This window comes from Alligator mississippiensis, chromosome 1 (assembly GCF_030867095.1).
Source record: "Alligator mississippiensis isolate rAllMis1 chromosome 1, rAllMis1, whole genome shotgun sequence".
NCBI classification, from domain to species: domain Eukaryota; kingdom Metazoa; phylum Chordata; order Crocodylia; family Alligatoridae; genus Alligator; species Alligator mississippiensis.
In genome coordinates, this window is record NC_081824.1 from 295,335,320 (window position 1) to 295,351,361 (window position 16,042).

Genomic DNA, 16,042 nt, shown 5'->3' on the forward strand with positions numbered 1-16,042 from the left:
GAGAAAATGAGCGCGGTTGTTAGATTTTAAAAAGTACAAGAGCACTGCTTGACAGTATGTCAAGTTATTTCCCTCAGAAATTAAGACATTAGAGACATTGCCAAATATCCTGATGTGATTTGATTAAGTAGTTTCCATCTCCTCCAAGGAGATCTTTTTAGCCAAAGCAGAAGTCTAATGGATGTTTTCCAGTTTACTTTAGATGTTGAAGAATTAATCACCTGAGGGCTGAAAGAGACCTGATGCCAGATCTGCATTATTGATGGCTGAGCATATTTTTATGTTTGACTCTTGGGGGACTTTACTCTTTGTAGACTTTACAGTCCTGTCTGCAGTTAGAAGGTTTTCTCGTTCTGTATAAAAGGACTGTGTTTCTCTAATTTTTTTCTGATCACAACTTAAAATCTGTGCAAATCATAATTAAGCCCATTGCCAACAGTTTTTATGAACACTGCCAAAGCCTCTCTATAAAGCATCCCCAAAGTGGTCATAAATCTGTGCTCAGTGAATCTCTATTAAAAAATGCTTGGGAAGGTAATTGGTCAGTTTCAAACTTTCTGTACAGTGCAGTCTTGGATTTAATCACCCTATCTCTCCTAGTTGTCTGATAAAAGGACTCTAGGCTTAGGTTCTGGAGGGTGGAATTCCAGAACTGGGTGAATTTGATCTCTAACCTTTTTTTCAAAGGGAGCACTTTCAAATATGTTTTGGATCAAACATTGCAGGACCTCAGTGGTTCTTCCTCGTCATGAAAACATGTTTTCCAGCTTAATTTTCCCCCCACTTCCCTGATGGATTCACATATGGATCTTTCTTATGGAAAACCTAATGTTCCAAGGGGCAAGAACAAACTAGTTCAGAGCCAGTTGATTCTTTTTTATTCCAGCTCATTGGGGTGAGGGTTGCATATCTTTAAAGATCCCTTTGTAAATCTGGAATACATTTGCAGGCTTACTTTTGATTATGTTTTAACTCCAACAACTCTGTACAGTATGTTTTGAAAACAAGAAGCAAGTCTGTTATTTTGTGCACTTCATCAAACTTGAATCATCTCTCTTCCCAGATCAGTATACTGAATATTTCATCAAAATCCACAGTAAAGGTCTCCTTTCTGCAGGTAACCCTTCTGAGATAGCAAGACAGTTCAGCACATTCTAATGGGGAATTTGTGATCGGGAATTTTATGGGTATAGTCTTGTGCATAACTAGAGACATTAAGCCAATGTATGTCTTCACAAGTTGAAAATAGTTATTCTTTGCTCAGTATGTTTAGCAGAAATGCCCTTGCATACTTAAGTTACATTGATCAGCTAGTTAGGATAGTCATTTCCTGGGCTTTCAGTGGATCAGCACCAATTGCAGTACATGACTTGTGTTCCTTTTGACTTGCCTGATTACAATAGCAGCAGCCCTCTGAAGGGTTGGTATTTAAGATCTGCATTAGTTGCTTACTGGACTTGATGATGACTCATTGTGATCCCACCAGCAAAAGTTTGTTTTTTGTTCATTACAGAGAATCTATAAGACAAAATAATTCATTTAGCGCGTTCAGGTACGTAGTGCTTTCTTACTTGTTCTTTGTTTAGCTGCTTAAGGCTATTGAGGTCTTGCTAAGATTTGATGACTTGGTTTCAGTTTCACTTCAGGATCCTGTAACAGTATCTGTTGAATTCCAGAGTTTAGTACTTTCAGTGCTATGACAGGATATTGATACCAACAGTGATTATAAAATGCTCCTTCAGCTAGTAAGCAAGCAGAGAGAGAGAGAAGAAGACATTTTGTAAGGTATGCCTTGATGGATCCTCTGACTGCAGATTAATTAATGTCTTGGTCTTGGATGCCTGTTTGGGTCAAAGGATGGTGCAGGGTCTGAAATACATAAATGCATATTCTGTATTTGTGTAGTTGAGCCAGAAGTGGTTTGATTAGTGTTTCTTGCCAGGAAAACATTTTCATCCTTATATCTGATAATATGATGGGACACGTCTTCAGTTTTTTATAGTTTTAAGGTGCAGAATTGAACATGGGCTGCCAAGCTTTCAACTACTAATTACTTGCTTTGAAGTCATTCTTTATAAAGCTTTGCACAAATGATTGTTTGAAGGCCCTTTGCAAACATGCCTTTGAACTATTTCTTCCATTTGTCTTACCCTTTTATCCCCAAAATGAAGTTTATTCAATGGTTAGTACTTCTGCTAGAAGACCATCTGGGTGTTACACATGTTAGATTTCCCATTGCTTTCTATAATACATCATCCACCTACTTTCATCCCTAAAGTCTTGTCCCTTTTTCAGTTAACATATACTTGGAGTCTGGACCCTTTCAGATCTATTTATTTAGTGCGACTGAGCATAGAAAACCAGACTGCTTATTGTCTCTTAAGGAAAAGTATAGATCCAAGCTCTGAAGTTTTATTCAGCTAGCACATCTAATGCCTACAAGTCCTTCTTACTGTTTACATAAAAGTTCATTTGACCAAATCTATATCAGTTTCCTCAAAGGAATTAAGCTTAAGCTTGAAAATTAAGCCATATTGCTTGTTGGCAACACCAGTGCACACTGAAAGCAGCATAGTCATGGCTCTTGGAGAACTGCTCTAATTAAAGCACTGCTGCTTCTCCTGTATCAGCATCCCTGTGCTTAAAAATGGCGGTGAGGGTGCTTGAACTACAGTTTGTTCAATGAGCTTTAGTTCAAGCACCCCCACCACCATTTTTAAGCACAGAGACGCTGATACATGTGATGCAGGAGGCTGCTGGAGCTTGGCAATTGCCACGCTCCAGCAGACTTGATTATTCAAATCTACTCTGATGCGTTGGAATTCAACATAAAGGAACAGCCTCTGTGCTTGTGTGTAAGTGCCATTAGCTCTTATGTGTTTTACTGTGCCTATAAATGTAGCCTTTTCCCATGTTTGAGTTCTTGCTTTCTAGGAAATGGCAGGGTAGAGATGCATCGTCTAGACTGACTAAATTAGAGATACAGAAGCTTTTGCGAGCCTCAGCTCACTTGGACTTGAGCTAAGCATGGCTTTGTGCATTTCTGATACACCTATAAGGTACATACTTACCCTGCCTTCTGCTGGACATTAGACTAACGTGGCTAACTTTCTCTTTCTGGGACGAGACATCAACGGGAGTACAAAAAGGATCTCGTATTTCCTAGTATTTCCTTTCTGTACTTCTTTTTCCACCAGCAGAGGAACTAGCCATTTTTCAGTGTAAAGTTAAAAGTTTTGTTGTGCATGTTGGGAGTTTTGTTGTGCACGTTGTAAATGGTGGGAGAGTGGTGTTGTAAAGTTGAGTTGTGGATCCAAGGAGACTACAAGATGATAGGACCAACAATAAAATTTGTCAAGACAGGGAGGAGTTTCAGCTGTTTAACCTATACTCAGAAAACAAGGATACAGAAGGAAACAGATAGTTAAGTAATGTGTTTTATTATTCAAAACACACAAGGATCTCTAATAAAACAGAGATAAATCACAAGTAAGTATTAGTACTCTTACCATGTCAGAGCACAAAAAAATAGGTTTAAACCTCAAAAACCTTGCTGTTCCAGTTGATTTAAATGCAGTTTTTTTCTTGGGGGTGTTTTCACTGTCCTTTTAATTTCATAATAAAAACTGAATTGACAGCCAGGTAGCATGCAGAAGAAGTCTGTTAAAAAGTCATGTTTTAATAGCCTGTTCTTTGGAATGAGAAATTAGGGAATCAGAGGGAAGGATGATAGAAGTCATTGGGGAAGAATCAGAACAGAGGAAGGGGAAACCTGAGAAGAAGTACAGAGGGGAAGATAATGCATTTATCTTCTGTTACCCTGTTTCTCTGTTTTATGTACAGTGTGTGTCTCTGTTTTAACAGTTTAAAAATACTAGCTTTGGTCTTAATTTTACGTTTTTGTATTGATTTATCTTGATATGGAAATACATATTTTAAAAACGTTAATTTACATTAATACTAAATTATTCAGGATTGTTTAAGTTATTTTATTCAGTATTGTATTTGTTCACCTATAGAAATACATTTTTATATTTCTAGGTAAGTATGCATATCTAAAATAGAACTACACACCATATTATGTGATGAAATATCTTTAAAATCCTGCAAACTACGAAGTGTTTCATTAGTATGTAGCAAAATAATGATATACTGTGAGTATGTACTTTTAGTATTAGGTTGAAAGCCTTGATTTGACAAACATTCCATGAAGCAAGATTTTCAAATTCATTTTACAGATCAACTTCCAATAGATCTATTAAAGTGCTGTTGTGTCTGTCTTGTGTGTGTGTACTGGTGATAACAAACATACTTAAATTATTTCCTTTCTTCCTTTTAAAGTGCATTTGAAACGCCACTTTATGTTCCGAAACCATCTCTGCTTAGTCTTTGAAATGCTGTCCTACAACCTCTATGACCTGTTGCGGAACACCAACTTCAGAGGTGTCTCACTGAACCTGACACGAAAGTTTGCACAGCAGATGTGCACTGCACTGCTTTTCCTGGCGACTCCTGAACTTAGTATCATTCACTGTGACCTAAAACCTGAGAATATCCTGCTGTGTAATCCCAAACGGAGCGCTATCAAGATTGTTGATTTTGGCAGTTCTTGCCAGCTTGGACAGAGGGTGGGTCTTACATATCATTGTATACTTGATTAAATATTTGAGAAATGATAAATTTACAAATGAAAATCCCAGTGCTTTGTCATTGCTGCGTTTCAGTCTTGAGGAAGTTGCTATTTATGAAAGTTTCTCTTTTGTTTTATTATATGATTATGGCAACAGAAAAAAGGAGTACAGGATAAGAACTTTTATTTTTTTTAGTTATGTATAGAACTTCTTTAATGAACTTGACTTTTTATATTCTTAGTTATATTTTCCTGTTAATTTGCTAATGTAGTATGCACCTGGATTTGGCAATAGAAGCCTTACATGGTGTAATAGTAATCAGAGTATAAAATATTTTCATTAGTATTTTCTATATTTGCATTTCTATCCTTTCCTTCTTTAGGATATTAGTATTTTGGGATAGGTTAATTCAGAAATTCTCTGTTAGTAGAAACATTGTAATTAGTGGTTTAAAAAAGAGGGGGAGGTAATTCAGTGAATATGGCCACAAACCCAGCAAACATGTACCTGGGAGATTTGACTCACAGTTGTAATTACACATTGAGTACAGTGGTACTAGTGTAAGTAAAATTTTGTATATGTTTAAACATTTTCAGGTTAGAGGCCTGAATTACTCTGTCCTAGAGGTTTTCCTTTTAGATGAAGATAGATACACATTTATTGGCCAGTCGGGTATCTTGAACTGCTAACTCCAGTGCTGTGTGTGTTTTCGAGGATAAGTATATGACTCCAATATTCAGGGTTGTCTTATTTGTAACCTCTAATGTACAGTGAATCAAAGAAAATTTTAGAAAAAGGGATTGAACTTTAATTTTAACTATAAGTACACAACCTCTAGTTTAGGACTATATATATGGGTGCAGACTTTCCCTCCCCATGCGCCCCCCCCCCGCATCAGAGTGCAGCTCATCTGAATAGGATATAGAGTAGGGCCCATTAAGTGCAGTCCTACTGTCTGCTGACTCTTTTTCAAGTCCTTGTGAGCCACTACACTGCATACACTTTGACTTACTCCTCACTCCCACATCTGAGTTGTGCCTTTCTTACCCATTTCTAACTATTCCTGTTTCTTCACCATTCTTAAATGTCTAGCACACATCATGAAATGGGCCCCCAAAGAGTTCACCCAAAATCCCTCTCAACCTGGCGCATACGATTAATGTTTTCCCACTCTCCATGAGGTGAAGCTGGACTAGGTTGCTCTACGCTTCATCTGCATATACATTTTTGAAGGATCCCAGGACTCATGACAAGGACACTTGGTTCCAGTTGTGAGTGGATGGCTAATAAGCATATGGCTCCTCTGTGTGGGGGTACATACACATACTGAGTAGTGCTGAGCTGTGGGGTCAACATGGCTTGAAATGCTGTTGACTCTGGTGGGGCTCAGCCCAATTAAATATGTGGTAAACCATGAGACTGGCTTTGGACTAATATCATGCATAGTTTGATGCCCAAGTGCTGTTCAAAAGTGTGTTTAATGGAGTACCACCGCTAAAACTTGTAGCAGTTTCAAAAAAGCTAACATGGATCAATTCTAAATGAACTGAGCATATGGGTACTACATACAAATTGCTATAGCCATGTTTAATTTCAAGGTTGTCATTTTCAAATTTGCTTCTCACTTCCATGTGCTTACTGGAGAGCAGGATCTGACAGTAAGGAGAGGGGGAAGGGGCTGGCTGGGGAATAGGTTTGGGAAGCAGAGAGCAAAAAGGCTACCGGATTCCCCAGATTTATATTCTTTGCTGTGGCAGTGGGCAGGGGACTAATTCAAGGCAAGCCCTCCAATAATTAGATTCTATACCTGGAAAATTATGACAAATTTATACATTTTCCATATTTAGGATATAATTGTTGGAGGGGTCATCTTATAATCGGGGTCATCTATTTGAGTAAATCTGGAATTTTAATTTTAATTTGGAGTCTGCATATTGAAATTATAGCAATTTACATAGAACGTGTTAAGAACTTTCTCTGGTATCCTAGCATTGCAGCTAGGTTACTCCGTTACTGACTGACTTTCAGCTGGTGAAGAAGCATACAACATGAATAGTAATTTTTCCATGGCTGGCAGTTGTGAGACAAAGCCATGAGGCAAACAATTGACAGAGGTTCCTATAAAGCAGAATTTTCAGACATCTTAAGGTTCATTGCAGGGCAATGGGATATAGACTCACAAGTCCTTAAGTAACTGAAAAATTATCTTAAGCTTCCAAATCATTAAGTGCTACTGAATATTGTACTTGTAAGGGTTTGGGGGGAAGTGTGAAGAAGTGTGTTCATGACCCACAGCAGGTAGTCAACAGAAATCTAAATAGGATGGACAATGGAGAAAATAATTATAAACTCAAAAGAATGAACAAGATAAATATTTAAAAATGTGTTGCCGTGATTGAAGCAAAGTGTAGCAGTGTAGGTTTTGTGAGTAACTACTAGTTAGTATTGAGTTACTGTTATTAACGCTTCTGACTTCATAGTACAAATGCAGTTTATTAAAATGTCAAGCTTTCTTTGTGGCTCTCCCCTATTCCAAAATTACTTTTTCTGGTAATTTCCTGTTGTAAGTGACGAATATATAAATCAAGATAATGCTATGTAGAAGTTTATTTGTTTTTTTCAATATTTTTATTTCAGATATACCAGTATATCCAAAGTCGTTTTTATCGATCACCGGAGGTGCTACTGGGAATGCCTTATGATCTTGCAATTGACATGTGGTCCCTTGGGTGTATTTTAGTTGAAATGCATACTGGAGAGCCTCTTTTTAGTGGAGCAAATGAGGTCTGTAATTTCTTAGAATAAGTAACTGTTCATTCTAATTTGCATTTTAATCTGATTAATTGTAAAACAAAAGTTGTTTAATTATTTGAGAATGGTCAATGGCATTGCAGTAGAAACAGTATCCTGATAGGTATCTAAATCATCAGATCTTAATCTCAGATTTTAATTTATTGATTGATCTAATTTTTTATACTTATTAATATATTTGCTCTGAATTTTTTTCTTAGAATGTACAACTAATTATGAACTCCACAGCTTATATGGATAGCAAACATTTTCTCCCCATTTTTATGTATTGAATTTTAGATTCTGCCATGTGTACTAAATAACTGGGTAATTTCTTATTCATAACAATTATCTTTGAACTAGGTGGATCAAATGAATAAAATAGTGGAAGTTCTAGGGATACCACCTGTTCATATTCTTGACCAAGCACCAAAAGCAAGAAAGTTCTTTGAGAAGTTGCCAGATAGCACTTGGAACTTAAAGAAGACCAAAGATGGAAAAAGGGTAGGTTATATCTATTCTATAAGATATAGATTCTCTAAATAGCTTTGTTGACTACTGATGCTGACTGAATTTGTGTTTTACTGGATCATTAATTTGAATACTATTTAATATAATATCAAAAATATTGACAAGGAGTTTTCAACTTTGATTTTTTTTTTAATGATCCATTTAAATTATATTGATTTTAAGCTTTAGTTTATAACTAGAATAAAACTCATGGAATTTCTGACTTCTCAACAGGAGTACAAACCACCTGGAACTCGTAAACTTCACAACATACTTGGAGTTGAAACAGGGGGACCAGGTGGACGTCGTGCTGGGGAATCGGGTCATACTGTAGCTGACTACTTGAAGTTTAAAGACCTCATCTTAAGGATGCTTGACTATGACCCCAAAACTCGAATTCAACCTTACTATGCCCTGCAGCACAGCTTCTTTAAGAAAACAGCAGATGAAGGTACAAATACAAGTAACAGTGTGTCTACGAGTCCTGCCATGGAGCAGTCACAGTCTTCAGGAACCACCTCTAGCACATCTTCTAGTTCAGGTATGTTTCTTACTGATAGATGATCACAGTAGAGATGCACCGATATATCGTCCAATATTGGAACGGTACTGATATAAAGAAAATGTGCTGTATCGGATATTGGGGCAATGGGGCCGATAATTTGGCTGATAGATCAATGCCACCTCCTGCAGTGAGGGAGTGGGCAAGCGCAGGCAGGGTGTGGAACTGAGCCATGGCTCCTTGGAGAGGGGGAGGGGCAGCTCCCACTGCTGCTAGCACCCCAGTAGGGCATGGGGTGAGGGGAATGTGCCCCTCAGATTTGCACGGGTTGGGGCAAGCTGCAGCCAGGGCTGTGCAGGTCTGTCCTTGGCAGGGGCTGGGCTTGGAGCAGGCACCAACAGCACTAGGAGGATGCTGTATCCACCCCAGATTTCACTGCTGCTCCGCTCCCAGCGCTGCTGCCACCAGCCGCCCAGTGCTACTGCAGCTCAACAACCTGCCTCCACCCATTCGCTGAGAAGAGCCGGGGCTGTTCCAGGCGGCTGGTGGCAGCAGCGCTGGGAGAGGAGCAGCAGCGAAATTGGGTGGATGCAGCATCCTCCCAGTGCTGCTGGCTCCTGCTCTGAGCCCAGCCCCTGTCTAGAGGAGCCCTGCGCAGCCCTGGCTGCAGCCTGCCCTGCACAGATCTGGGGGCACACCCTACCCCACCCCCCCATGCCCTCCTGGGGTGCAAGCAATGGCGGGATCCCCCCCATGAGCTGTGGGTCTGGGCCCCCCATGCCACCTGGGCAGTGCCTGCCTCTGCCCCCTCTCTCACTGTGGGGGGCATTGATCTGTGCCCCCCCATGCCCTTCCCTCCCCCCTCCCTTTCCATCACACCAGACTTACCAGCTGGAGGCAGCAGTATCAGAAATCGAATCAGTATTGGCTGATATGCTTCCTTAAATATTAGGTATCTGTATTGGCCCCCAAAATCTCTATTGGTTCACTCCTAGTAATTTGTACAGTTTCAGTTGCATGCCTTCAGCTTTTGAGGAACAATTTTGAGCCTTATAAAATATAATTCAATATCTGTTTTTAAAAAGAAAACAATTCTAAAGACTAATTTTAGACTTTGATCTTCAAGCAGTTCATACCCTTGTGTCCTCATGTTATGGAACAAAGATTTGTATTGTAATCTTTATTTTCTATTGTTATTTAAAGGTGGGTCTTCTGGAACAAGCAACAGTGGAAGGGCACGGTCAGACCCTACTCATCAGCATCGACATAGTGGTGGACACTTCACAGCGGCAGTCCAGGCTATGGACTGTGAAACGCATAGTCCCCAGGTACATTCTTGAAATGAGCATCTCCCTTTAAAAAATGTTATTTAAATCACTAGCTTTTATTTTCTAAGGCAGTGGTTCCCAACCTTTTTTTGCTGTGACTCGCTGCTGGGAATGGAGTGAGGCGGTGGTGGTGGCCCAGGGGCAGGGGAGCTCCTGGCATGGGGTGCAGCTCGTCTTTTGTGTGCAGTGCTGCTGGCATTGCCCCCACAGCCTTCATTTGGATTGCGACCCAAGGTTGGGAACCACTGTTCTAAGGCAAGCACTGGCCACCTTTTGGGGCAGCAGGCCACATTAACAGAGCTAGCATGTGCAAAGAGATTACTCCCTTTTCATAGGATAGTTGCCAGTTCAGTGGTACTCAGCCTTCTGGCTCCATAGGCTGGCCTGACACCATGAACTGGATCTACCCATACACTGGTGCTATCTAGGGCACTATGCCATGCCACCTGGCCCATGGGTTTCCCTATGGATGCAGAAATTTGGCAGCAGGGTAGCAACAGTTAATACAGCCACTGCTCTCCTGCTGCCAGATTTCCAGACTATGGAGAGACCCACTTCATGGATGTCACGGTTCTGTGGGCCCATGGGCTGGAGTTTGAGCATTACTGCGCTCAGTGCTTTCCCCCATCCATACAAAAAATATGGGATCCACATAAAGGTTGACCTTTTAGCATATCCCAGAGAGCTATTTTGAACTGCAGTGTGGTGAACTTCCATAGAACATTTTTCTTTATTCCAATTTTAAATCAGTATTTACAGGTATTGTGGAGCCTGTGTCTAGCTTCCGCCTGGACTATCGGGTGTTGCCCCTCCCCTCAACTCGCCTGCCACAACTTGGATGTAATCAATTACCTTTAGAGGGGTCTATAGTGGAGATCTTTATCCTGGGTGGGGCCTCCCGATAGACGGTGTTACTCACGGTTGAGTGACGCGGTGGTCCACGGGGCTCCGCCTCCCCTACACCCTGTCCACACGCCAACCGCTGGGTGATGCGTTCCAGATGTTTCCAGGCCCTGTATGACGGCCTCAGACCGGATCCCCGGTTTCCGGTCGTTCTCCCTCCTGCTGGGAGTAATTCCTCCTTCCTCCCTTCTTACAGAAAATACTCCTCCAAATCAGGAGTAGCTTGTGGGTGCTCCCCCTGGTTCCAGGTCCCTCCTGGAGCCTCCGCTGTCTCCCCTCTCCTACCGGCAGTGGAGCGCTCCCCTGCCCTATCTGTTATTGTGCTGCCAGCCTGTCTCCTCCTTGATCTGATGCATGCCACAAACAGAAGCTGCCCATGCTACTTGTGACATGCGTGCCACAGGTTGGCTGCCCCTGAAATTATTGCTCTATTTACTGCTAGAAGAATAACACTGAAATTTAGTAGTTATTGACCATTGGTACCCAGCACTGTAGGATAGTGGGAAAACAAGATTTTCTGATATCACCAAGGGGCGTCATTTGTGCTTCTGCCGAGGTGGGGGAAAATTACAATTAGTTTATACAGATTTACAATTCATTAGAGTAAAAAAAGTATTGAGCAACCAGTGTGCAGTAGCAGTAACTATTATAAAGCAGCATAGAATTGAAAAAGGTCTCTTGCTGTTTCAGGAGCAATATTAACTTACAAACTTTCATAAACTTATGAAGCACCATCTCACTAAGCTCTTTTGAGGCTGCTCATATTCCACATTAGAATCATGGGCATGCAAATAAGTTTAATGTGAGAAAGAATGGTAGGACTTTAGAGCATGTAAGCTGCTCTATGGGAATTGCCCATGTACACACATTTTACTCTATTAAGTGAAAGTTAATCTATGGTAACTCAGTCCTTTGGGGTTAAAAGCATGTGTATGTATTGTTACCGTAGAACAGCCTGGATGCCATGAAGTAATGTGCCACTCTCCTTTGCCTGTTGGTAATTTTTTCATGTGCCCATGCTTTAAGAGTGCTTTTGTGCAGTATGTGTTAATTTATTTTGGAAATGGATTAACCTAAACTGCACAAAGTGACTTCTTGTCTGGAAAAAGTATGTCCATATGGGGCATATTAGTACAGAGTAACCAATGTATATGTAATTCATATTCTAGCTCTTACACAGTAGCTTCCCCGTGTAGAAAAACCCTCATTTTTAGTTTTGTTCCAATAGAGCTCTCTTTCAGTGCTACTTCAGAACCAACTGCAAACTACAACTTGCTTTTTTGTTTAGCATTTTAGTTGTTCTTGAGGCCCCAGTCCATGTCCATGGTCCCACTGCACTAGGCACTGTACAACTATAAACTTACTAATTACTACTCTTTACCAATGCTGTTTTTGACTTTTTAAAAACTTTTTCTGTAAGGGTATGCAGTTGGTCTTTTGTTCCTCAGCTGTCTCAGTGACATTATATTTAATTACTGTTCTAATGTGTCTAAGGATATATTTAGGGAAGTATGTTAGAATATTTCCTAAATACATATCTAGTGTATATTTTTGTTGCTATGTAAAATTTAGCTTTATTTCATTTAAAAAGTTAAGACTTAGTTTTAATGTTCTTTGTAAATTCAGTTGATTTGATCTCAGGCCTTTTATATTTTACATTTACCATCATAGGTTCGACAGCAGTTTCCTCCTCCACTTGGTTGGACAGCCACTGAAGCTCCTACACAGGTCACTGTTGAAACCCATCCGGTTCAAGAAACCACCTTCCATGTAACCCCTCAACAACAGAATGCATTACATCATCATCATGGAAATAGCTCCCACCATCACCACCACCATCACCACCACCACCATCATCATGGACAACAAGCCTTGGGTAGCCGGACCCGGCCAAGAGTCTACAATTCTCCAACAAACAGCTCCTCCACCCAGGATTCTATGGAGGTGGGCCATAGTCACCACTCCATGACGTCCCTGTCTTCCTCAACTACTTCTTCCTCTACATCTTCCTCCTCTACCGGTAACCAAGGCAATCAAGCCTATCAGAACCGCCCAGTGGCTGCTAATACCTTGGACTTTGGACAAAATGGAGCTATGGACGTGAATTTAACAGTCTATTCTAATCCGCGCCAAGAGACTGGCATAGCTGGACATCCAACATACCAGTTTTCTGCTAATACAGGTCCTACTCATTACATGACTGAAGGGCACCTTGCAATGAGGCAAGGAATTGATAGAGAAGAGTCTCCCATGACAGGAGTTTGTGTTCAGCAAAGTCCTGTGGCTAGCTCGTGACTAAACTGAAACTAAGTTTGTTTCTTGTGTGTTTTTATAGAAGTGGTGTTTTTCCAAAAACAAAGTGCAAAGCTGCTTGAATCAGAAGGAGATAAACTCACTGAACCGCTACAGGAGGGCAAAGCTGACTATTTTTTTAAACTTGAAAAGTTTGCAAAGGGACAATGAAGTTTTTTAAGAGCCATGTCCAAACCCACCTTTATGGATAGCTTAGAGGTGTTGTCTCACCTTTTGCTTCCCCCATTTTAACTTGCCACAACTTAGTCATAGTTATTTTTTGTCTCATTCAACAGGGGTTAATGTTCAAATGTTGGTCTTAGTTGCAAACTAGTTTCTTTTTAAAGGCACTGCACATGATTTACATAAAAGGGCCCTTTCAGATTTTAGGGGGCTGGAGAATGAGTATTATGTGTGTATGTGTGTGGATTTTTTTTGGGTTTTTGGTTTTGGTTTTTTTAACTTCCCCAAACACACATGGGCACAGAATTGCAGTACTGTAAGGAAGAGGGACCTTCAAATTACACAAATATATAATCTTCAGCTGTAAAAAGGGACGGTTGTAATCGAGTTTGTAAGGCACATTAAGCATGCTAAATGGCGGTGATCAGAACTCTCCTTATCTGAATCTACTGAGGATCAAAGCAGCAATTGTAATGGGATTCTGTGTGTCTCGTATTTAGAGACCACAGTCAGCTAGTATTGGAATATGACTGGTCTCATAACTAAGGTGCACTGAGAAGCAATCAACGGGTCGGTCCTGGCCAGTCCTGGGGAGGTTTAAGTGGTGGTCTTTGGGATAACCTTTGGCCTTATGGATTTGGACTCTAAGTTAGAAGAGCCTACCATTTCAGATGCAATCACTTTTGGACATGCATTTGCAGACAGTCCTTAATGCTGAAAACACAGAGAATGGGTAATTCAAGAGGCCTTTCTTTTAAAATAGACTTTTGTGACCCACTTATTGTAAGGTATTGCAAGGTCACTTTGCGTGTGTCATAAAGTTGACTTCCTTATTGGTTGAAGGTCACAGAAGTAGTGGTTTGCGTTTGATGGAAATAGCTACAACTGTGTCCCTTCTTGCTTTTTACTTTTTTCTTTTGCTTTTTCTCGGCACGTGGTTTCTCCACCATTACTTCTGCACAAAGATGTCTTCTGTTCATCCTGAACATTTTTAAAAATGCAGAATTTTATGTGACTGCTTTTTTGCCTCACAATTATGCTGTGAATTTTACAAAAATTTATTTTCTTTTTTGATAATTTATTGTACCAAAGCTGTTTTTATAGCACATAGATGTCTGTAACCAATAATGTAGCAGTTCTGCACTTTGACACAAGGTGTAACTAGACCATTTTTAAATGTCAGTTGAAAATTATGGCTGTACTATTGCTTAAACAAAACTGGAACTGTTGTTGAATTCATAGCCAATACATTTACAGCAATCTGTGTGCTGAACATAATAGATTGACATCTAATTCAAGACTATAACATCTGTTACATTATAAATACGTTCAGGCTTCTGAAGGTGAAAGGGACACTAGATACAGAAGCTATGAAACCAGCAATTGATTCTTGTATTCCTTATTAACATAAATGTAAACTTGAAGGCAAGACTTTGATTGCATGAACAGGTCCAAAACAATAGTATGAGTAAAGCAAAAAACTCATGTGAGACCTGAGGTTAGCAGGCTGTATTTAACAGGTGCCTAATTTTTGGGTTATGCTGCCTTAATATAACACAGTCAGCTTGGCAGTTGCTAAATTTTTGGGCCCATTTAAAGATTTATATATATTATGATTAAAAACTCATCAAACTAAATAGAACAGGTTGGGTAATTTGGTGATTACCCATCCCATATTGCCCGTTATATATTACAAAAGCAGTGATCTACCTCTGCCAATAAACCCTTTAAAAACTAATGCAGCAGAAGAATATCCCATCACTCATACTGGTCAATGAAGTCAGTTTTTCTGAACAAAAGCTGGGGGTTTTGTACTTAAAATGACAACACAGCAGCTGAATATTGTCTGTATACGAATGAATACTTGGGGTTATCAGTTTTTGTAAACCAGAACTTTTTTATCAGGGGAGCCATATTTCTTTTGTACTGAAATGTCAAGCTTGTGGTTGAAAGCATTTTTGAACTCAGTAGTTAAGAAAAGTTTATGGTGATTGAAAGGTTGTCATCTTACAAACGGAGTGCTGAGTTTAGCAATATAAAAAGGAATCCAATACTTACTGCTGTCTAGGAATATAAGGGTAATATAAAATATGGGTAATATTTTTTGTGCTGGTTGCTACATTTTAGCAAGCACCAAAAATCAAAACCGTTTAAAAACTACATAGAGAAGAAATCATAAAATCCAATGCTTCTGCATACTGTGTTATGTTACAGTCCAGTTTTGTGTGCTTTACTACACAGTTTGGTTACAGGACTTCTGTGCATTGTAAACATAAACAGCATGGAAAAGGTTAAATACCTGTGTTCAGATTGTAAGATCTAGTCCGGACTTGCTGTGTATATTGTAACGTTAAATGAAAAAGACAAGCCCTTTGTATTATAGTCATGCAGTCTTATGTATGATAAACAGTTGAATAATTTGTCCTCAGACTCTTTACTGTGCTTTTTAAAAAAAATTATTTAAGAGAAAAATGTAAACATAGTAAAATCTTCCTATGCAATTAACCTACTCCAAACTATGGTCTGGTAGGTATAATTATAGTAGAATATGTAAATATCAGATACATTAACATAGACTTAAAAAAATTATGAAAGTAAAAATTGGAGGTATAACAGATAATTTTGAGTTTTTAATTGAAACAGTAGGATATACAAATCCTCGATGTATAAGTACTCACGTTTCTGCTTGATTCTGGTTTATTATTCTTCAGTATTGTCTTAGATTCAGAGTTGTTTATATTCTTATCTGCTAAGTTTAGACTATTACAGATATCTTCTCACATGCACTACTGAGTTCCTATTACTATAGACTACATAGTAGTCTACATGATTTTAAAGCTCAGAAGTGAGTATTATAATCTCATATGACCTCCTACACAATAGAATCCATAGAATTCTATCCA

At 39.5% G+C, this 16,042-nt stretch overlaps 1 protein-coding gene across 5 annotated transcripts in view; it reads left to right on the forward strand.

The window, feature by feature from the left end:
• DYRK1A (dual specificity tyrosine phosphorylation regulated kinase 1A) overlaps positions 1–15,567 on the forward strand; it is a 132,439-nt gene extending 116,872 nt beyond the window's left edge. For all 5 annotated transcript variants that reach the window (XM_059720740.1, XM_059720739.1, XM_014599150.3 and 2 more), the window contains 6 exons: positions 4,342–4,628; positions 7,269–7,415; positions 7,785–7,925; positions 8,166–8,472; positions 9,637–9,761; positions 12,336–15,567. In XM_059720740.1, coding sequence (XP_059576723.1) covers positions 4,342–4,628; positions 7,269–7,415; positions 7,785–7,925; positions 8,166–8,472; positions 9,637–9,761; positions 12,336–12,959 — 1,631 coding nt within the window. In that variant the 3' untranslated portion in view covers positions 12,960–15,567. The remainder of the gene's footprint in view (positions 1–4,341; positions 4,629–7,268; positions 7,416–7,784; positions 7,926–8,165; positions 8,473–9,636; positions 9,762–12,335) is intronic.
• The last annotated feature ends 475 nt before the right edge of the window (positions 15,568–16,042 follow it).